This window comes from Rhipicephalus sanguineus, chromosome 1 (genome assembly GCF_013339695.2).
Source record: "Rhipicephalus sanguineus isolate Rsan-2018 chromosome 1, BIME_Rsan_1.4, whole genome shotgun sequence".
Classification (NCBI taxonomy): Eukaryota; Metazoa; Arthropoda; class Arachnida; order Ixodida; family Ixodidae; genus Rhipicephalus; species Rhipicephalus sanguineus.
In genome coordinates this window covers 201,408,407-201,430,717 of record NC_051176.1, presented here as the reverse complement: position 1 = coordinate 201,430,717, position 22,311 = coordinate 201,408,407, and the positions used below count along the sequence as shown (strand labels likewise).

The following is a 22,311-nucleotide window of genomic DNA, read 5'->3' as shown; positions in this document are numbered from 1 at the left end:
CTGAAGAAAAAATTTGTAGCGCAAAGCAACACAAGGACTCAGTCCCGTGTTCATTGCCTGTCCTTGTGTTGTTTCGCGCTACAATTTATTTTTCAGAAGTCATGAACCAACTGGCCCAAGAAAACATTTTGCTAACCTACGGGCTTATCACGAATTATGACCAGTTGTCTAGTTTGTATGCTTGTTTTGTGGCTGTTCTTTATTAAAACGAATTCTATGCTGCACGCTGTAAACGTGATGCCAAAGAATGTATGCAATATTTCAATCGCTTTTTTCTTTTTTTTTTTCCCCTTTTTTTTGGGGGGAGGACGCCGCCGCCAAATACCCCTAGCAACAAAAGGTTACCAGCGTCGCTATAAAAGCTGACACACGGAAGCGGACACGTCAACATTCTCTTCCTGTAATATTACTCAGCCTGTATAGCTTATGGCTTTGTAGCATTTAGTTCATTTTATCACCTGGCTTCTTACAAATTTATGAATGTTCTGGGGTTAACAATGGCCGATTCTTTAACAAATGGTAACGGCGATTGATTTTCCATATGTTCTCTATTTCCGCGGTTAAAGGACGCCCTGCTTTGAGTGCAATGCAATGGCTGACTAGAGCGTTCGGGCAAATGCTTGCATAACGATCGAACTCCCCACTGACTCGATTTTATAGCTCTACCAAACAAAAGGATTGTTCAGCGAAGTATTTTTGGCATTTTGAAACAAGAAAGGACGCACGATAACAGGTAAAAACTAGCGCTGCAAGCAACATCATTTCTTGCACGACTCAACTCGCATTATTCTCTTTTTTTTTTTCATTTTCTTTCTCCGCCTCAGAAGTACTGCACGTGTGGTATTTCTCGCTGTGCTGCCCACGCTGACGAAGCCCGAGACGTCGTACGCTCGTTGACGCAGTGTTGCTCATACAAGCTGTCTGGCGCGCGCCGCTGCTCTCTTATCGCTCCTTCTTGGGTAAAAGGGAGCCGGTTCGTGCCGCCATACTCCGAGTGACGCAACCGCCAGTCGCGTCTGTGAAGGGGGCGACTCTGCACTCCACACTTAACATACGTCCGCTGCGAACGCATTGCTCTTCTGTGCGGAATTAGGAGTGCCGTCCTTCCAACACTACCGTTAGCGTCAGTCATGGTAAGCCTTCACCTGCATGCGCATGCTTTCTGCTTGAGGCGGCGGGCCGGCGACGGACCGGCGGCATACATTGCGTATTCCCCTGTAGCAATTTTCTGCGACTGTAGGCTTTTCTTGGCAATGCGAAGCGCTCTACGTTTGATCTATGTCGGCTATCTGCCGATTCCGCCTGGCTTGATTTGTGTGTGCTTCGTTGTGCCCCTGCGTGAAAAAATAACTAAAAGGCAAATGGGGTAGCCCGCACCACCAGGGGGTATAACGGGCTTGAGCCAACTTAATATAAATGATTTGGGGAAATGTCCCAAAATAATGTTTTAAAGAACGTTTGTTTTAAAAAAAGCATCGAAGGGAAAAATCTAGTGAGTGTGCTCGGTTATTTCATGCAATAGGCCGAATAGGTTCTCAATTTGGAAGGATCATGTCAAAATATATCGGCGGTGTATTTTTTCCATGGTTAGGTTGAGTTCAGTGTTTGGTGTGGAGAGCTTCTTGTAACTGGTTCCAACAAAAAAAAATGCAATCTCGCCTATTCTACTCCTTGAGAATCTTTTTGGGAAACCGTTGTTCCCCTTGAGAAACTATAACGCGTAACAATCACCAATCACCAGTCCTTCTTTTTTTTTTTCCTTTTCTTATGGCTGCAAAAGCGTGTTCGGCACGCAAGTTGATTTAGTAGCCACCTATTTTTAACTCGACTGCATACTTCTTAGAAGCAATTACGTAGTTTATATTTGGCTAAGCAGGCGTAGTAAATGATCAATATCAGGCTTTTCCGATTTCTCTATGCAGCATATGGGCTATATGCTGAAGATAAGATGAATATTCTTGAACAGGGGCTGTCGCTGGAGCCAACGTTTCGGCAAGTGGTCTTGTCTTCAAGTTGCTGCCTTGAAGAAGACAAGACCACTTGTCGAAACGTTGGCTCCAGCGACAGCCCCTGTTCAAGAATATTCATATATCTTGGCGCCTTCATCCACTCCTGAACTTCTGCCTCGTTTGCAGAGTGAAGACTCATACGCTTGGAACCGGAACACATAAAATTTTTACATCCGTCCTACACGTTCTACATTAACGGTCCTGCCTTCTTTCTACCTCTTTGTCGTAATCGTGGCCGATACGAGCACAAACCGTGCAAGAGTACACCCCCCGTGTTATCGAAGGACAATTGTGCACTATTCCTGTTGCTGTGGTGAATCACCTTATTGCAACTTATCGTTCCTAGTGCCGGAGGAGCCTTCAACTTTTACATGCAACGCCATACTTAATATTTCCTTCTTTCTCTTCTTCTACTTTCTTTTTAGAGCAAGGACCGTAACTCTTCAAGTTGTTCAAGCATGAATTTAAGTATTGGGAAAGCGCTGAACTTTAAGTTTACCATTTCATGAATACACTCTTAAAAAAAATGGAGTGACCCTCTCTCCTTTAAGGGAGAAACGGCGATGTCCCCAATGTTCGTCTTCAAATGGAGAAACCGTTCCTCCCTTTTCAATGGAGAAACCGTCAAAATCAAGATGGCTGACGCCAAGCCAGTGAAGCGAGCAATAGATTTAGGCCTAGCGAGCGCATCGATTCTCGACTGATAAAGAGTATGCGGCACTGGCAGTCACAAAAAACGGTCCCGCTGAGCTTAATATCGAACGCTATGACAATAAAATCAAGCAGACAAACCTGTGGTGATGAAAACCTCGCGAAACGGAACGACGGAACTCGTACGTTTCGCTCGGCCAGCGAGACGGCGTTCACTTTAAAATAGACGGATACTGCAAAGGGGCTCTCACCCGGAGATTGTACGTTACGCTTGCTGTCTTTATTTGTCGAAGCGTCACACGGTGTAGCGACGTTATCGACGCGTTTGTGCCTCCAAAATGTACATTCTGTCGCATCAAAACAATCCTGGCGCAGCAGAGCATAGTTTCGATAGATAGATGTTCAACTTCATATAAGTAGGTGGAGCTATTGGAGCGCCTCGGCCGCGAAGTAGGTGGTAGCTGGCGCCATCTAGAGGGAGAAAACAATACTAAAAAAAGGTTGTTTCTGACTGAGGCGGCGTACGTCGATACTGCACACGGCATTTCGGGGAGGTGGGCCCATTCATGGATTACTCAAGGACACCAGAAAGTTGATACGCACATGTTCACTAGGCAGACACATAGTACGCACATTCAATTCAATACATACACAATTCATTCGCATGTATAAAACCTACAACACAAACAATTCACTACAGACGCATACGTATAGACGTTTACACATACCCCTCTAAGAAGCGCTGGCCCTTATATAGACACTGAATTACAGTGGACCATGGTGGCACAAAGATGCGTCATTTTTCTTCAACTCTTTACGATTTCATGGCTGCATCACAATATACGCCGACATTATTAAATGTTAGCTATGGCTTAGCCAAGCGCACCAGTTAATCTAAAGCCGCATGATAATGAACAATATAATTACAGAGAGTTGATTAGTTAGTGCGAAAACGACCATATTGTGAACCGTTCATACCATTCCGGCGACATTTTGAAGTAGCGCCATCTTCCGACAGCGGCCACAGATGAAATTTCTCTTCTTATTTCTTTATTTTCAATAGTTACTGTGTGAGGGCGCAACATCGGCAACATAGTTCAGACTCCGTTGTCTTCGTCGCGTCGACTTCGTTGAGTGGTTTGGCGTTAACATCTGTTCACATTCTGTTCATGCGTTGACCACAAGTATGACGATGGGTCATGGATTCTTTCAACTGCTAGCCCTTCAGTGACAATGCTTCTGATGCGGTACGGCCGTCTCATTTGTGTATACGTACGTTACAACGCGGGTCGTGCGAAGAAACAAGACAAGATGGCCTAGCACCGGACCGTTGTCTTTCGAGAGCGATGTCAGTGGCTCTTGGCGTCGCGGCAGCTCGATTACTTGAGTAGAGAAACTGGCGCTACACCGCGCGAATTATGGAAAAGAACGCTACCCACACTACGTGTTCTGTAATATTTCAGTACGCTGTACCTACATGCTGCTCTGCTACTGTTACGTCACGTTATTCGCCTGGCGTGTGAAATTGTGGTCATTGTGCGACAACTGTGTAGTTGTCGTTGTGGCGGTGGTTTGCCTTGCGTTAGATTTGGAATACTCTTTTCACAAAGGTGAGTGAGAGTGTTAGTGATTACCCACTGTGCACAGCTGTCATTAGAAGCGCATTTTGTTTCGAGTTTCGCACGCCAAAGCAAAATCCTGAGAACGAGAGATACATACTGCACGTGTGCATAAGTCGGTCCTAATTCTCAGTGATGGCATGCGTATTCCAAAACGCATGTGATTGAGAATTTTGGCTTAATTGACAGAAGTCATTGACTTATTTTTCAGATATGTGCAGTTATGATGCAGGTTAACGTTAAAATGCAGCCACGGCGGCCACATTTCAATGGGGGCGAAAGGCAAAGAACACCCATGTGCTTATGTTCGGGTGCACGTTAAAGAACCCCAGTTGATCGAAATTAATCCGTAGTCCCACACTACGGCGTGCCTCATAATCATACGGTGGTTTCGACACGTCAAACTCCAGCAATATGTTATCGTACTTTCACGCATGCACTGTCCAGTGGTATCACGTTTGCTAAAATGTTGTAAAAATTAACCTTCATGCTTCTTTATATTGCTTGTTGCATTGATAAGTGCTATAAATGCTGTGTAAAACTAAAAACGCGTGCTCTAGCCAAGTATGTTAACGCCGAAAAAAGTTGAATTATTGGTGTACCGTCGAAGGTGTTCATTAAAACAAGACTGTTTTGTGAAGCGGGACTTACTGTATTTATGACAAACAGATCGTGCGCAAGCGTATACAAACAACACGAGACACACGGAAGTATGCGGCGCATCGCGCACACGCCGAGCCTATAAAAAAAAAAAAAAGAACTCCACACACGTTACTCAACACATAGAACAAAAACAATGAACATCACTCGTGTGTTGCTCGCATCAATCCTAGGTACAATAATTGCACGCGACTGGCCGAGATCGGTAGCACTGGATAGTCCGGTCTGAGGCTGCCGAGTGACCGCGAAAGGGCAGCCGCTCTCCGCAGCACGGAATTACGATTGAACTCGGCGTGCGCATGCGCGCGCGCGCAAGTCACGTGGTTGAGCAGAAAAGTTTCTCCCTTGGCGCTTGCCGCAAGAGGGCGCGACGAGTAAATCGTCCGCAAAGGAGAAAGTCGCGGCTCCGAAGGAGGAACGGAGCCCGTTGCTCCATTCTCGCTCCCTTTTTTTTTAGAGTGTACTAGCACATATCCACCCCGCCTTTCAGGCCAACTTCGCCGACTTTGGAGCAGTACCTGTGAATCAAAAGTACGATTGAATTTATCGACTCGTCTCGGTGACTGCACGTGATTTGTTCTTATGTTACGTTATAATTAAAATATATCAAGAAGATGGAATGCTTGCACGTATGTGGTTTATTCTCGACTTCTTTTATTATTTGGGGCGCTTTAGCCAAGCTAATGCAAATTTATGAAATCCTGTTTCGATTAAAGTACATTGTTGTTGCACTATACGCAAAATAAAATTTTAGGCTTTTTTGCCTAGACACGTCCATCCAGAAATATCTAATAAGTGTGTTCACGAGGGCTGTCAAATGTGCCAGATTTTGTGGAACTGTCCGTAATTTTGCTTAGGGGTTCCAATAGTCGCTCAACCATGTCGGCACTTGTCCCTCATTCAGGCCCGCTGAGACCAGAGGCAGATCGCCCCTAGCAAGCACTGTTTTACCACAAAAATAATAAACGCGTATACATAAGGACTCAAGCTTGGACCGACTGTTCTTCCTGCCCATAAGTGCAGCGTTCCAGAAGACTGTCGAGTGTTAGGTACTTGACTGCATTTGCCGACAGATCACGGAATCAGCTGGCATGTCGAACATCTTATTGTAGAGCTTAAAGCCATGCTGAACTGGGACTTTGTGACATATTCTTGCAACAGATCGCGGTAGCGGAATGCAGTAAAAACTTGGAGGACGCTTGAGCTTCGCCTTCAAGAGTAGAACGCGACAGCATAGTCGGGCTCCGTTCGCATCGCCTTCTCAATCGCCTGGCTTCGCTTCCCGGTGGGTATCTCAACCATGCCGCAAGAAAAGGAACGTCTGTGCGCGTAACATTGGCCGTTTCAAGATATAATGCCTACTGCAAGTACAGTTCTTCCTTTTGTGAAATGGCGAAGTATCACTATATATGCGCGTCCGTAAGGCAACACGCGCACTCGCGCAGCGGCTCATTTTGTTGATGCTGTAGATGATAATGATGATTAATTATGATTAATTTGGAAACTTTGCAATGCAAGCACAGATTTTATGGAGGCTGAGCTTTCAGCGAAGCCCTGTGATCCATTAGACGATTGTTGCTACACGAAACAAAGGTGCTGTCTAGGCATAAAGATATAGGACAGCGCGAGAAGTGGCTGAGGCATTCTACATCCACAAGTATGGCAGCATGTGCGTTGCAAGGCCTTCGCTTACGTTACACAAACTAGAGATAGACTATCTAACCGCCAACCTCTAATCGTTCACGTGGTTTTCTTGTTACTTATATTTGTGTTTCCTTCAATAAACTTCCAGTTGCTAGTCTGCGCTTGTGCGTGTGTCTCACTTGTCCCTCTTTATTTCGTGAAGTTTTTCGTAGTAATGGAGTACCAACACGCCCAACGCTCAGTCCTTTTAAAGGATAAAACATTGCATAGCCTTGTACAGTACAGTTTACGCGCCGAAGACAGTGGGTATGTGCCAAGCAGCTCCTAGCATGACATAGCCATGTATAGTACACTATAGCAAGGCGGTGGGAAAGGGAAGCGAGCTTGAGGAGGAGTGGTGTGAAGCTGAGGAGGAGAGGGTGAAGCATAGCATAGCCTTGTATAGTACACTTCAGCAAGGAGATGAGAAAGGGAAGTGAGGAGGAGTGATGTGACGGTAAGGAGGAGAGAAAAGAGGCTGGAAGAGGGTAAAGCAAAGCACAGTCTTGTATAGTACAATATAGCAAGTGGTGGGAAAGGGAAGTTATTGCGAGGAGGAGGGAAAGGAGGAGGGGAACGCCACCAGCTCCGCTGTTAATTTCCTCAGTCGTCGCGCCACTAGTGTGCCCACCGCTAGTGTACCCACTAGTGCCTCAATTTTTTCCGAAGAAGCTTTAAGCACTGGCGTGGCTCTATGGTAGAACACCTGTTTGTCACGCACAAGGCTTGGGTTCGATTCCCACTCGGACTGACGATTTTTATTATTTATTTATTTATTTGCATCTGCCTCAAATTTTCATTCACGGACAACGACGATTTTTCGCTCACAACAAACGACGCCGACACCGTCGCCAACACCAGAATTTCTGCGAAACGAGCTCTTTAACGTTATCGCGATAATTCAGGGGGGAAAATTCAAGCCCCTCCCAACCCCCCACCCTGGCCCCCCCTCTTCTTTGTTACCTCTCTCTGTACTGACTCGACTACCCTAGCATTCACAACTGCCTGCTTTTCTGATCGTGAGGGACGTTAGTCGTCAAAATTTCCTATAAGCACCCACACCGGCAGTAATGTAGTGACATTGAGGAACGGAAGATAACTGGAAGAAACGGCACACTAGGACGCCCCGGTGCGGATTATTGAGGATGCCATCACGTTTTATCGGGCGAACATGTAATAATAATAATAATAATAATAATAATAATAATAATAATAATAATAATAATAATAATAATAATAATAATAATAACGCTAAGAGCGCAATGGCACTAAGCATGGTCGTAGGTCGTCAATATCTAATCTGCAGGTTATGTAGGCCGGTTATTTATACCTGCCTTATCTATATCTACAGTCCGCTGATTCCAGCGTAATATAGATGGTGCTCGTGTATGTTCGACAACGTACGCCACTATTATATATACGACGTACTTCGCTTGGAATAAGGGATTAGAGAAAATTTCTCCGCTATAGAATTAGCGACACGTTCTAAAGTTCCGGAAATTGCCGATACACGCGGGCCACAGATGCGTTTTGTTCTAAGTGGGAACTTTGTAGCTGTGGTTAAATGGCTAAAAATGTTCACCGGAAAAAGATTAATGATGTATGTGTGCCAATATTATTTATTAAGTGCTTCACAAGGCTGATTCGGAAACTCAGAGCCTGTAGACATCTTAGACTGAGCAGCATGCGTTTTCCGGCAACTTTTGTTATGCTAGTCCATGGCCCGTATACACAAAAACGTATTATGCAAGGAATTCTCGTACAACAGAAACTTTTCAATCTCATTGCTGGACATATAACTAGCGAAGTCGGTTGGCCAGTGGTGGAACACTTACGAACGAAAAGTTTTTTTTTTTTTTAATGCGGCCCTAATGAGGATTCTGACGTAAAAAAATGCTTAGTAAACTCGGCGAAAATATGCGATATATTTACGCGCTTCTCGTACTAATGTACTACACAGGCTGCATTTGTTTGTATTATTGGCAGCTGCCGCGAGTATAAGTGGGAAGCGAAAACGGGTACATCCCGCCTGGTGAATAATACCCGGCTGAATAGTGGGACACGTTATGCTATCATTTGCAAACAGTTTCCAAACTCTCAAAGTCACCGTTTTACGAACAAATATTGTTCAAGACGACTGTCGTAACATGGTGAGATTTGTCTCTTTGTGTCGAATCGTCGCCATGGATAGAACACAACACTTTGATCCATTCCGAGTTGTTATGGAACTGTTTTCGTGCAGAAAAAAACGCTACCACAGCGGATGAGCAAGAAGATACTCCGGTTATGTCTGAAACAGCAGTTTTATTTTACGAAATCGGCCGGTTTCTTGTGACAATGCACCCAGTTGAGATATTTATTTTGATGAAATCAAATGCAATATAGACATATAATTACTCATTCGGAGGTCCCGAAGTAACAAGTGCCGGCGGGACCTCCTAACAAGACATCAATGGGGGTTAGAAGAATCTTGGCAAACAGTGAGTCATATATTTTTATACAATTTGTAGAGCATCAGCAATAAAGGGAGAGAAAGGGAAAATAATAATAAAAGCAATAAAAAATCACCATGATAATCACAAATGTATAAAGAAAGAATTTTAAAAAGTCAAATGGAAGAAATCAGAAAGGTAACTCAGAGAAATTCAAACAAGGATTAATGGCACGTAGAACTATCAACGCGAATTATCATGCAGATATATATGCACAATTCAAGCACTTGGAATTGGCAACAGTACACTGCAAAACTGTACTGTAGACAAAGCCTAATGAATTCTAGTATTAGAGTAGCAAGTTGGGCTAGTTGGTGCGTATTGACTACAGACATAACTAATTAGCGCAAAAAACAACGGACAAGCTGAAGGCAACAGACAGGACTCCGCGCTAAGTCCTGTCTGTTGCATCACCTTGTCCGTTGTATTTTGCGCTAATTAGTTATGTCTGTAGCTAATGAATTCTAAGCATCTAACAAAGTGTTAATGATGTGTTCCTTCGTTCTACGTTAGAATGATAGTAATAAAGATGACTTGATATCCAAAGGTAATGAATTTCAGAGCGAAATATGGTAATAAATTCCAAAGAAAATGCGACGGCAAATTTCCCATAATTAGTTCTAACTTTTGAAGAAGTAGATTGAGTTGTGTTGAAAATCTCGTGTTATTGTTATTGATGAGGTTGGCGCGAGTAAAACCCAGAATATTGAGCTCGGTAGTTATAAGACGAAACATAAGTGTAACACCTTATGTTTAAACAACAAACGCAAAGGCAGAACATTTAGGGAACGGAATATGGGAGTAGAGGGAGATGTATACGATTGGAATACAATTAATCGTAATGCCTGCTTTTGCAAAACTTGCAGCTGATGATGCGTGGCTGGCATATGTATTATCTCAAGATGATAGGCAGTATGAGAAGTGACGTATGTACGCGTAACATAGACACGCATCTTCAGTAGTGGCCCCAAAAGAAAGAATAACCGGTTCTGATACTTCCAGGCCCAGCTTGCAAAGAGGTGGTACTATTATTCTTTTCCTTAATGTCGTGTACCAGCGACAGGATAGAATGAAATGACCAATGGTTTCCTCCTCATTACAGAAGAGGCACAGAGGGGAAGTCACTAAACCTATCCTATGCAAATAAAAATTGAGGGAGATAACGCGGCAACGAAATTTCGTTATGGCCGCTTCCATCATTCTTGACTTAGATAAATCGCTGCTCCAGGGAAATAAGGTGCTTGTACTCCGAAGAAGCAAGCAATACTGAGTCTGATAAATTTTTTCTGAGTGCTAATGAGCGAAATCTCGCCATCGTGATGTGTGCTGTTAGCGAAAAAACACGAATGACCGGCGCCAAAAGCGACGCCTTTGCTAGAAAATCAGCCATTTTATTTAACAACAAACCTTTGTGGCCAGCTACCAAGATCAAATGAATACATTGAATATGAGCGGAAATTAGTACTTTAAAGAGCTTTAGTATAGGCGTGTCACCCAGGCCCGTAGCCAGCCCCCCCCCCCCCCCCCCGAAATTTTGATGACACATGGTGTTTTATCGAAAATAAATCATGAAAATAGGCGTTTTTCTCAAATAGTCAAGGTTTTCAGCAAGTGCCCCCCCCCCTGAAAAATTTTCTGGCCACGTGCCTGTTGTCACCAGATGCAGAAAGAGAGGAGCACACAGATAATGAGTCAGTTATAATTGCATCTACTGTAATTGAAATACTGAACTTGCGTAAAGCTAATATTATTGCCATAAATTCGGCAAGAAAAACAGGAAGAAAATCAGGCAACCGCAATAAAAGAGACCAGTCGAGTTCAGGGCAAAATATTCCTATGCCAGATCTTTCCTCAGATTGCGATGCGTCCGTTGCGTTAACAACATTCGTTGGTAGAGTATTTAGATGCCCTTGCAACAACCCATTTAAAATGCCGTAAGGTAGTAATTTCGCATGGTTCGGAAAAATATCGTGGCAGACAATTTCTGGAGTGTTATGTTGCGTAGTCAGAGGAAGCACATCGCGAATTTGTACAGTTAGTAAAACAAGTAATCTTTTAACAAATTGTAATTTTCGGTTTGCGAAATCTGGGCCAGTGCTTGGAGAAAAAATAAGTCGGGATCGGAGATGAAAATTATTTGAGCACAGTTAAATCTTGAGAAGGTCAAATCGGCCCAAAAGGTGTGGCGTTCGCGCTGCAAGGTATATTACAGCATTTGCAACATATTTTGGAAGTCACAGCCGTAAAGCCTCTCGCTCTAATAGAACTAGTGGCCGAAGCTTGTATGCTGGCGCACCGAAAAAAAGAAGACAGCCGAATTCTAATACCGGCCGGACGTTACATTTTATATACCATCAAGAGTGCCTTTCTTCTCATACCAGACCTACGGCTGCTCAACCTGCTCAAAAGACCCATTGCACGTACTCCTTTTGTCGCGACATTCAGTATGAGGGCGCCAGTTTAGATGTTGATTATATATGACTCCAAGGTATTTTATTGAATCCACTTGCGGGATATCCTGCAGCTTGTAATTTATACATATGTGCACAGGTTCATTAACAGGAAAAACAAGAATAGCACAATTATTAGTACTCAGATTTAACTGTAAACCATCTAGCCAAATTTCGAGTTCACTCAAGCATGTCTGCAAGATATTGTAAAGGCTATGTATGTCATTGGCCCTAGCAAAAAAAAAAAGCAATGTCGTCAGCATAAACAAGTTTTCACCCCTGTTTGAACAGGGATAGTACACAGTAAGATGTTAAATAATACTTGTGAAAGTACTGACGCCTGAGGTACACCTCGCGCCTCCTTGTGTTCGCAGGAAGAGAAGCAGTCTTGAAAACAATAAAACTATCTTCCTCTTAAGAATTCCGCCACCCATGCTACGATATATGCAGGGAACCCGTGACACAATAACCGATTATTTAAAACGGGATGCTCGACACTATCACGTTTTACATATGTCTAAGGTAACTAAAGCCACATGCTGCTTTTTGTGCCGGGCAATGTGAATTCGACTTTCGAGATATAAATGTGCGTGCCATATTGAATATCCAGATCTAAAGCCAATTTGACAGGGGCTCAGTAACTGTATTTCATTAATAAATTTATTATATGACCATGGAAGACCCTTTCGATGAGTTTTACTACAATTGATGTTAATGCAGTCGGTCTTATGTTGTCCAGATTATAGCCTGCCCCTTGCTTTTTAAGCAACGGTATAATTTTGGCAATCTTCCATTCACAAGGTATCTATGCCTTCCTAATAGAGTACTTTATAAGACTTAAAATATCATTGTGGTTCTCCTGGCATTATCTTTGCATTGTGTGTGTAATTCCGTGAGGGCCTGGTGCTGCATTTGGCATTCTTAATATGGCCTGATATAATATGGAAGTCGATATTTCTGTGTAGTCCGAGAACGCTGGTGTATAAACAAAATTTGGAAAGCGCGTTGTGAACTTTTTTCTAGTCCCTGAGCCAATAGATCTAATGATTCCTGTAATTCTTGCGAGGTATAAACTATGGAGTCTACATTCTCTGGCATTGGAATTCTTTTTCTATACAACGAAGGAAATTAGACAGATAGTCGAGGTGTTTTTATCATATTCCTCCTTCACGCGCGAGAGAGTACGTTTAAGTGCTTCAAACAATCGAGACACCAGCGTTCTTCTTCGGTTTTGTTCTATCCAGTTGTCCGCTACACCACTGCCTACAAACAGAATTGTTTTAGAATCTTATTTTTCTCGAATTAAATAAGCATGATCATCCTACAAAATGTGTTTTTAAGTGTTTGTCTCTTTTCACCTAGTCGGCTTCCATTTGCAGCTCCCACAAACCCCCTCGTTAAGGTCGCTGGCAATTGATCTTGACCACTTCTTACCCTAATCTTCGCGACCAGGGGGATCGACAGTGACACTATCATAGACAGAAGCGCGCACGCCACCCCTTTTATGCCGATTTAACCTTCTAACGGCGCAAAGTTTCTTAAGATTATATGAATCACCCTATATCCGCGATCAGGTAATTTTTATCTCGGATCCTGACTTATTTTTCTCCGCGCACTGGCCCAAATTTTGTAAACCACAAATTATATTTGTTCAGTCGTTACTTGATCCACTAAATGTACAGATTTGGGATTTGCTTCCTCTGACTACGCAACGTAACTCCCCCGAAATTGTGTATCATATTTTTCCAAACCACGCGAAATCGTTACCTTCCGGCATTTTAAATGGGTTGTTGCAAGAACATATACAAACTCTGCCAACGAATGTTTTTATTGCAACGGATGCATCGCAGTCTGAGGAAAGATCTGGTATCGGAATATATTGCCCTGAACATGATTTGTCTTTTTCATTGGGATTGCCTGATTTTATTCCCGTCTTCCTTGCTGAATTTATGGCAATAATTCTGGCTTTACGCAAGTTGAGTACTTCAATTCCAGTAGCGGCAGTAATGACCGATTCATTGTCTGTGTGCTCTTCGCTTTCCACATCCGGTGACACACCTATAACAAAGCTCTTTAAAATACTGGTCCCCGCGCATCTTCAATGTATTCATTTAATCTGGGTACCTGGCCACCAGGGTTTGCTTTACAGTGAAATGGCGGATAGCCTTGCAAAGGCGTCGCTGACTGCACCGATAATTCCTGTTTTCCCGTCAACAGCTCACATCACGACGGCGCGTTACCGCACACTTACAATCAGAAAAATATTAGACTCGGCATCGACAGCTTCTCCAGAGTACAAGCACCTTCTATTTTCTTGGCACAGCTATTTATCTAATTCAAGGATGATGGAAGTTGTCATAACAAAAATTCGTTGCCGAGTTACTACCCTCAATTTTCACTTCCATCGATCAGGTTTAGTGAACTCCACTCTGTGCCTCTTCTGTAATCAGGAAGAAACGATTGGTCATTTTTTTCATATCATGTCGCCGGTTCAACACATTCAGGAAAAGAATATTAGCACCACCTCTTCGAAAGCTGGGCATGCAATTACCAGAACCCATTCTTCTTTCTTTTGGGGCCACTACCCTGGGGTACAGCCACAGGGGTGTTTTTCTTGCTGTTCAGGAATATATCATTGCTACTAAAAGAATCTCTTGCTAAATTCCATGGGTATTAATTTTTTCATTATTCATAATTGGCACTTCAATTCATTAATTAAAAACAAATAACATACCAAGGAGTTACACCATGCAGAAAATATAGGAAGAATTCACCAGCTACTCGGCCGATCCCCTCCATTGGGTATGTGCCATGAGGAGAGGACAAAAACAACAATAACAACAACGACATACCAATGGAAGACGTGTCAACGACGTGTGCTTTTGGCCTCCAGGAAGCGATTCCGTTGCTCAACGTCAGTCCAGTAGTCCAGCAGGTGGAACAACAGAAAGAGCAGCACCGGAGCCAGGGGACCTTGTCCCTGTCCAAAGCGACCGAGACCGAGAAGGAAAGCATGAGGGTGAAGCAGTCGTTGAAAATAAACATGCCGGCTGGAGGCAACAATGATTCCTCTGACGACGATTCCTCCGAGGACAGCTCGCTCGAGAACTTCATTCCAATCGACGTCGACTTCATGGCAGATCTAGACGACGAGACCTGGCTTTACGTACCGCCGGAGGTGGTCGCCAACGAGGCCGATTCCAATGAACCCATCGGTGTCAACAGCGCTGATATCTTGCCATCATTCCTCGACTTAAAGATAGGGTCAACTGCTGATATGCATGTTCGACCTTCTATTACACAGGAGCCCACAAGTAAGGAAACCATCGGCGTCTACAGTGCTGATCTCTTGTCATCATCCCTCGACCTAGGGGTAATTCCAACTGCTGAGATGCCTCTTGTGCCATCTATTGCACCAAAGCCAATGTCTGAGGAAGTCATCGATGTCCACAGTGCTGATCTCTTGTCATCATCCCCCGGCTTAAAGATCATGACAACTGCTGAGATGCTTATTCGACCACCTACTACACCGAAGCTCACGTCTGAGGGCCAGATCGGAGTCTACAGTGCTGATCTCTTGTCATCAGCCCTCGACCTAGAGATCATGCCACCTGCTGATATGCCTGTTCGGCCATGTACTACACCGAAGATCACCTCTGAGGACCCGATCGGCGTCTACAGTGTTGATCTCTTGTCATCATCCCCCGACTTAAAGATCATGCCAACTGCTGAGAGGCCTGTTCGGCCATGTACAACACCTAAGCTCACGTCTGAGAGCCCGATCGTAGTCTACCGTGCTGATCTCTTGACATCATCCCCCGACTTAAATATCATGCCAACTGCTGACATGCTTGTTCGACCACGTACTAAACCGAAGCTCACGTCTGGGGGCCAGATCGGAGTCTACAGTGCTGATCTCTTGTCATCATCCCTCGACCTAGAGATCATGCCAGCTGCTGAGACGCCTGTTCGGCCATGTACTACAACGAAGCTCACGTCTGAGGACCCGATCGGCGTCTACAGTGCTGATCTCTTGTCATCATCCCTCGGCATAGGGGCAATGCCAATTGCTGAGAACCCTTCTCGGCAATCTATTGCACCGGAGAAACCCATCCGCGTCAACAATACTGATCTCTTGTCATCATCCCTCGACATAGAGGCAATGTCAACTGCTGAGGTGCCTGTTCGGCCATCTATTACACCGAAGCCCATATCTGAGGAATCCACCGGCGTCTACAGTGCCGATATCTTGTCATCATCTCTCGACTTAAAGACCATGCCAACTGCTGAGGTGCCTGTTCGGCCATCTATTACACCGAAGCCCATATCTGAGGAATCCACCGGCGTCTACAGTGCCGATATCTTGTCATCATCTCTCGACTTAAAGACCATGCCAACTGCTGAGGTGCCTGTTCGGCCATCTATTACACCGAAGCCCATATCTGAGGAATCCACCGGCGTCTACAGTGCCGATATCTTGTCATCATCTCTCGACTTAAAGACCATGCCAACTGCTGAGATGCCTGTTCGGCCATCTATTGCACTGGAGCCCATGTCCGAGGGACACATTGGCGTCAACAGTAATGGTCAGTCGTCATCATCCCTCGACTTAAAGGCGACGTCAACTGACGATATGCCTGTACGGCCATCTACTAGACCGGAGCCAATGCCGCCCAAGAAGGGAGCGGCCTCAACAGGTAGGATGAGCTCAGCGATATCTTCCCCAAAGCGATTATCAACGCCTAGTGCAAGGTTCAACGAACCAAGGCAAGAACATTTATGCTCAGATTATCCACATGAAGTTCAACAAAGCGAACTACAGAATGGTAATTATGCAAATGCAAAGCAACGGATCCGCCTGCCCTCTTCGCCACGGGTAGGGACACTGAAGAACTTGAGCTCAACACTTGGAAGCCAATCGGGTGCCTCGGCGCCCCTATCGGAGCTTTCCACAGAGGCGAACTGCGCTCAGAGCTTGCCGCAGATGGTGTTTAATTTGCCTTGCTCTTCTCGTATTTCACGACCCCGATTGCACACGCCTTGTTCCCGTACAGATGCACCCGCAGCAGCAAGCGCCACCGGTTCCCTTCATCAGCGATCAGGTCTGTCGATGCCCTCCAGGATTCCGGCGCCACGTTTGAAGAAGTAATGACCACGTGCACTGTATTTTATCCTTAACATTTGACTTTTTGTACTCCAGTGTGTGGAAGGCTTGTGTATTGGATTGTGTGTGTGTGTATGTGGCGGAGTCATGTCTCTGCCACAACGCCATGCGTGCAAAATTTTAAGCAAGCAAGCTTGAATGGCTAGGATAATTGGTGTGCGGTTTCTTTTTCTTCATAGGTGTTTCTCTCTGCGTACATGGCTATACACGTTACACACACATCGCCCAATAGCACCGAACTTTCGCTCGATATATGTTTCCGTGCCGACTAAAGTTTCTGTTACACGCACAGCGGGCACTCGTTGCATAGCAGTGAACGCCCAAGCAACGCACGCTTTTGTCTTCCGTCTGAAAACGCGTAGAAGCACCCGAGCGAATGAAAGCGACCCAACGCAGAGGCAGTTTATCCGAAACGACTGCTGAAATGTGCAAACCCGCTACAGCTCAACCAGAGGAAAACATATCTACCGAACCTCAAACAGCAGGCAGCTCCTTTTGCAGAAGAGCGCTTTGGTAACGTACAAAAACGCCATTAGCGATGACGTAATAGTACAGATGAGAAAGGCACCGGCACTTGTATCATAGGCGCGAGTCTTAACTGCCGCCAGGGTACTCCCAAACACGCTCGGCGTCATTCGTGACGGAACACGCGCCAAAGTGGCTGTGCTTGGTGTTCTAGCAGCCCTGTACACCGAATACTTGGAAACGATCCTTGTAAACTCAAAGTTTCCCAGGAAAACAGCTTTCACACTATCTGTATAAAAAAAAAAAAAAAAAACGCCAGGCCTGCGCGGAAAGCGCAGCACAGTCACAGCGAAAGCTCGAAGAGTGGCATTTCTAGAGCCCGTTATTAACTGTCTTGTGGCTACTCATACAACTACACTAGCAACGTACCCACTACGCCACAAATCATAATTTTTGTGAAGTTGAGAAGCACCCACTACGACATTACCCGTCATTCTGCAGAGAAGCGAGGTAACCTCTGTAAGGCATTATGTGCAGTTTCTTGATGCGACGGCTGATGACGATGAAGAATTATGACTGAGCCTTTTGTAATGGGTTGGAAGCTTTCAAGGACCCACTAGTTACGTAATTCGCATTGTGTGACGCCCGGTCGTTATTTCACTCTCCCTCCACGCTTTATAACATACGCTAACGTGAGAAAGAGATAGAGAGAGGGAATTAACTTTATTGAGACCCTGAGGAAATGGATCATGGGAGCCTTATGGGCTCCCTTGGCCACCAATAGAAGTGCACTTGCGAGGAAACCACTACGCTATAAATCATAATTTTTGTGAAGTAGGGAAGCAGCCACTACGCAATTTTTCGTCATTCTGCGCAGAACCGTGGCACCTGCTAAACACCTGTAAGGCGTTATGTGCACTTTGTTGATGCTGTGGCTAATGACGATGAAGAATTATGGCAGAGCCCTTTGAATGGGTTGGAAGCATTCAACAACCCACTCGTTGCGCAATTCGCATTGTGTGACGCCTGGTTACAGAATCCGCGTTGTGTGACACTTGGTTGCTGTTTTACTCTTCTACTACGCTACATTACATATTTGAATGTGGTTCCTAACCGACATGAAGCCTATATAGGGTTTTTTTGCAAAGCAGTTTCAAGCACCGGCATGGCTCTGAGATACAATACTGGGCTTCCACGCAGAGGGCCCAGGTTCGAACCTCGTTCCATCCTGGAAATTTTTTTCTTAATTCGTTTTTTTTTCTTATTTTGAGCAATAGTGGTTACGGACACCGGCGGCGGCGGACAGCTACGGCGCCACAAACGGCCCTTGTTGTGATCTCATAACATCTTTCGCTGTAAAAAAAAACGCCAGGCCTATGCTGAAACCGCAGCACAGTCACAGCGAAAGCTGGAAGAGCGGCGTTTCTAGAGCCCGTTGTAAGCTCTCTTGGGACTACTAATACAAGTACACTAGCAAGGTACCCACTACGCCATAAATCACAATTTTTGTGAAGTTGGGAAGCACCTACTAAGCCATTATTCGTCATTTTGTGGAGAAGCGAGGTACCAGCTACACGTCCGTAAGGCATCATGTGTACTTTGTTGACGCGACGATTGATGACGATGAAGAATTATGGCTGAGCCCTTTGTAATGGGTTGGAAGCTTTAAACAGCCCACCAGTTATGTAATTTGCATTGGGTGACGCCCGGTCGCTATTTCCCTCTCCCGCCATGCTGTATTACATACGTTGACGTGGGAGAGAGAGGGGGCAGGGGTGCGAAGAACTTTATTGAGACTCCGAGGAAATAGATCATGCGCTTATGGGCTTCCTTGGCAACCAATACAAGTGCACTTGCGAGGAACCCACTACGCTATAAATCATTGTAATTTTTGAGAAGTATGGAAGCAGGCACTATGCCATTTTTCGTCATTTTACGGAGAGCCGTGGTACCTGCTAAACGCATGTAAGGCATCATGTGCACTTTGTTGATGTTGTGGCCGATGACGGTGAAGGATTACGGCGGAGCCCTTTGTAATGGGTTAGGAGCATTCAACAACCTACTCGTTGCTAAATTCACATTGTGTGGCGCCTGGTTACAGAATTCGCGTTGTGCGACGCTTGGTGCTTATCTTACTCTTCTACCACGCTCTATTGCATATGTTAATGTGGTTCCTTCCCGACATGAAGCCTGTTTTTGCAAAGCAGTTTCAAGCACCAGCATGGCTCAGACATTACATTATTAATTACATTACATTACATTACATTACATTAGCCAAAATGTGCTTGACATGTTTTAGCACGTACATATGTACTCCTTTGTAATGCATGCAGGCGGTAAAGAAAAAAAAACCGGCATGGCTCAGAGGTTGAATACTGGGCTCCCACGCAGAGGGCCCAGGTTCGAACCTCGTTCCATCCTGGAATTTTTTTTTCTTATTTCGTTTTTTTTTTATGTCGAGCGATAGTGGTTACGGACACCGCCGGCGGACAACTACGGCGCCAAAAACGGCCGATGAAATGATCTCAAAACAGCTTTCGCTGTAAAAAGCATCCACCCGGCGTTTCTGGCTACGACCATACGGCCAGGTTTACAGCAGATCTACGGGCCCAAGGCGGTACCACACAGTTGGATTTCGAATTTCTGAGGATGTTCTGGTTTCGAGAAATATCCCGATATTAGTGGCAGCTACGTACAGTGCGGTCCACTGTTAAAGGGAACACTCAAATCAGCATCTTTCATATTACAGCGAAAGCTGTTATGAGATCACAACAAGGGCCGTTTTTGGCGCCGCCGGTGTCCGTAACCACTATCGCGCGAAATAAAAAAAAAACTAAGAAAAAGTATCCGGGCTGGAACGAGGTTCGAACCTGGGCCCGCTGCGTGGGAGCACAGTATCCTAACTCAGAGCCATGCTGGTTTCTTTTTCTTTATTTCCGGTTGTACACCACACAAACGGGGACAACAGAATTATGTTACAAGGCACCACAAATATGTAGGCGCACATCTACCGTCAACCACTGGATAACCAACATTGTGATTTAAAATTCCTTCATAGTAAGCAGGGGTTCTACCCTAGCCAACCATGAAGGAACGCATTCTTTTGTTTTTTCTCCCTCGAGAAACGGGCCATACTTTCTTGAAAATACTGTCTTGCTGGTCTTCTATCCGGGTCACAGTAAAATCCAGCCATTCGTGAGCGCCATATACTGTGCAAGCCAATCCTCATGATTAGGTCAAAAGGTAGTCCGTCCTCATTGTCTATTGCTAAATACCGAATTCCGTGAGGGTCTAACGGAAATTCTTTTTTGTTGTCCTCTGCAACACGTCCCAAAAGTACATGCCGGTGCTTGAAATTACTTTGCAAAAAGGGTCTATACAGGCTTCATGTCGGGAAGGAACAACATTAACATATTTAATGTAGTGTGGTAGAAGAGTAAAATAAGAACCAGGCGTCACACAACGCGAATTCTGTAACCAGGTGATACACAATGTGAATTGCGCCACGAATGGGTTGTTGAATGCGTCCAACCCATTACAAAGGCCTCTGCCATAATTCCTCATCGTCATCAGCCACAGCATCAACAAAGTGCACATAATGTCTTACAGGTGTTTAGCGGGTACCACCATTCTCCGTAGAATGACGAAAAATTTCATAGTGGCTGCTTCCCTACTTCACAAAGGTTACGATGATTTATAGCGTAGTGGGTTCCTCGCAAGTGCACTTCTATTGGTTGCCAACATAGAGTTTCCTACAATACTTACAGAGGGAACTCTGGCGCTAGTGTCTATGGGAGCTGCAACGCATGGCGCTTCAGCCAGCATGGGAATGATGGGTAGTACACGGATTTGTCTAAAATTTGTATTTTCGGCTCCGTTCGGCTCCGCGTCGCCTGCATCCGCTTTGTCGCAAAACAAAGTTCAGCAAAAGTCAGCAGTTCCACTTCACCACTTTAACTTTTTTAGGCTCATCAATTCAAATCTGGTCACGAAATTCACAACGGTCTATTCTTTTATCGGAAACAAACGCCAAAACAAAGCAATAAACAAAGCCACAAGTGCGTTCGAAGCCGTAAGCACGAAGATTAGGCAAATCCGTGTACTACCCACCATTCCCATGCCATGCTATTTCTACGCTATTTTCTACGTGTTCTAGCATAGAACGGGGAGGAGGATCGAACAAAAGGAGGAGGGGGAGCCACACGGCATTGGTCGATGCTTTACTGACGGTCAAGACGTGAGAATAGCCACAAAATCTGCATAGAACGGAGTAAAGCCCCTCCATGCGTTTTCCGCAGGCTAGGTGTTTGAACGGTTAGGGTGGCCGTTCTATCGATAGAACGGATACAAAACAGTCTCCGCAAATGACTTGGATTGGATCGAAACGAAAGCGGAGGAGTGGGCTACCCACGCATCTATCTACCGCGCTGACAGTTTGCGAAAATGGCGTCTCCGTTCTCGTTCATGCCATTTCGTGTCGCCTGCGTGGCTGCTGCAGTCACGCAGAAACGAAGCCCCGAGGTAGAAGATGCGTTTGAGGTGATGACTGAAGAGGCGGACTTGGTGACGGGGCCCTCGCTGTTCAGCGCGTCGGACAGCTCGCCCCACAGCCGACGCCTGTCCGCTGCCGTAAATTCGTGCGTAAACTCGCTAGCTCGTACGGCCAACTCTCGATGCTGTTCCGTAAACGAGAGCAGCAACTCTCTCTGATTGTCGGGAACGCGCGGACCTAGTGAGTGTGTGTACTGCGCCATTTCGACAACTGAATAACGGTTCCAATCGTCGAGCCATTTGAATTTTACAAGTACACTAATACCATACTAGAAGCACTGGATGAAACAGCGTGGTCGCCAGCGCCACTACCGAACGTCTCATGAAACCAAGGAAGTTATGAAACTGCGACACCCCCTGGCGCTATGTCAAGACATTAACACATGTTAATTGTTGAAGTCGCCGCGCTCTTCCACTTCAAGCTACGTAAAACAATGCCTCTGAATACTGACGTTCAGTTATAATAATTATACATTTATTCATGCATCGCATACATTCCTGATTTCCCCAGCTCGCCTATTGGCTGTGTCTCCCTCTCGTTCTTTTGTTCTGTCCTCCTCCCCGTTC

The 22,311-nt window shown here is 45.1% G+C and overlaps 1 protein-coding gene across 1 annotated transcript in view; it reads left to right on the top strand.

The window, feature by feature from the left end:
* Positions 1-949: 949 nt before the first annotated feature.
* Positions 950-22,311, top strand: part of LOC119405468 (tubulin alpha-1C chain) — a 30,136-nt gene continuing 8,774 nt past the window's right edge. The window contains exon 1 of the mRNA XM_037672304.2: positions 950-1,133. Within this exon, the coding sequence (XP_037528232.1) occupies positions 1,131-1,133 (3 nt within the window). The 5' untranslated portion in view covers positions 950-1,130. The remainder of the gene's footprint in view (positions 1,134-22,311) is intronic.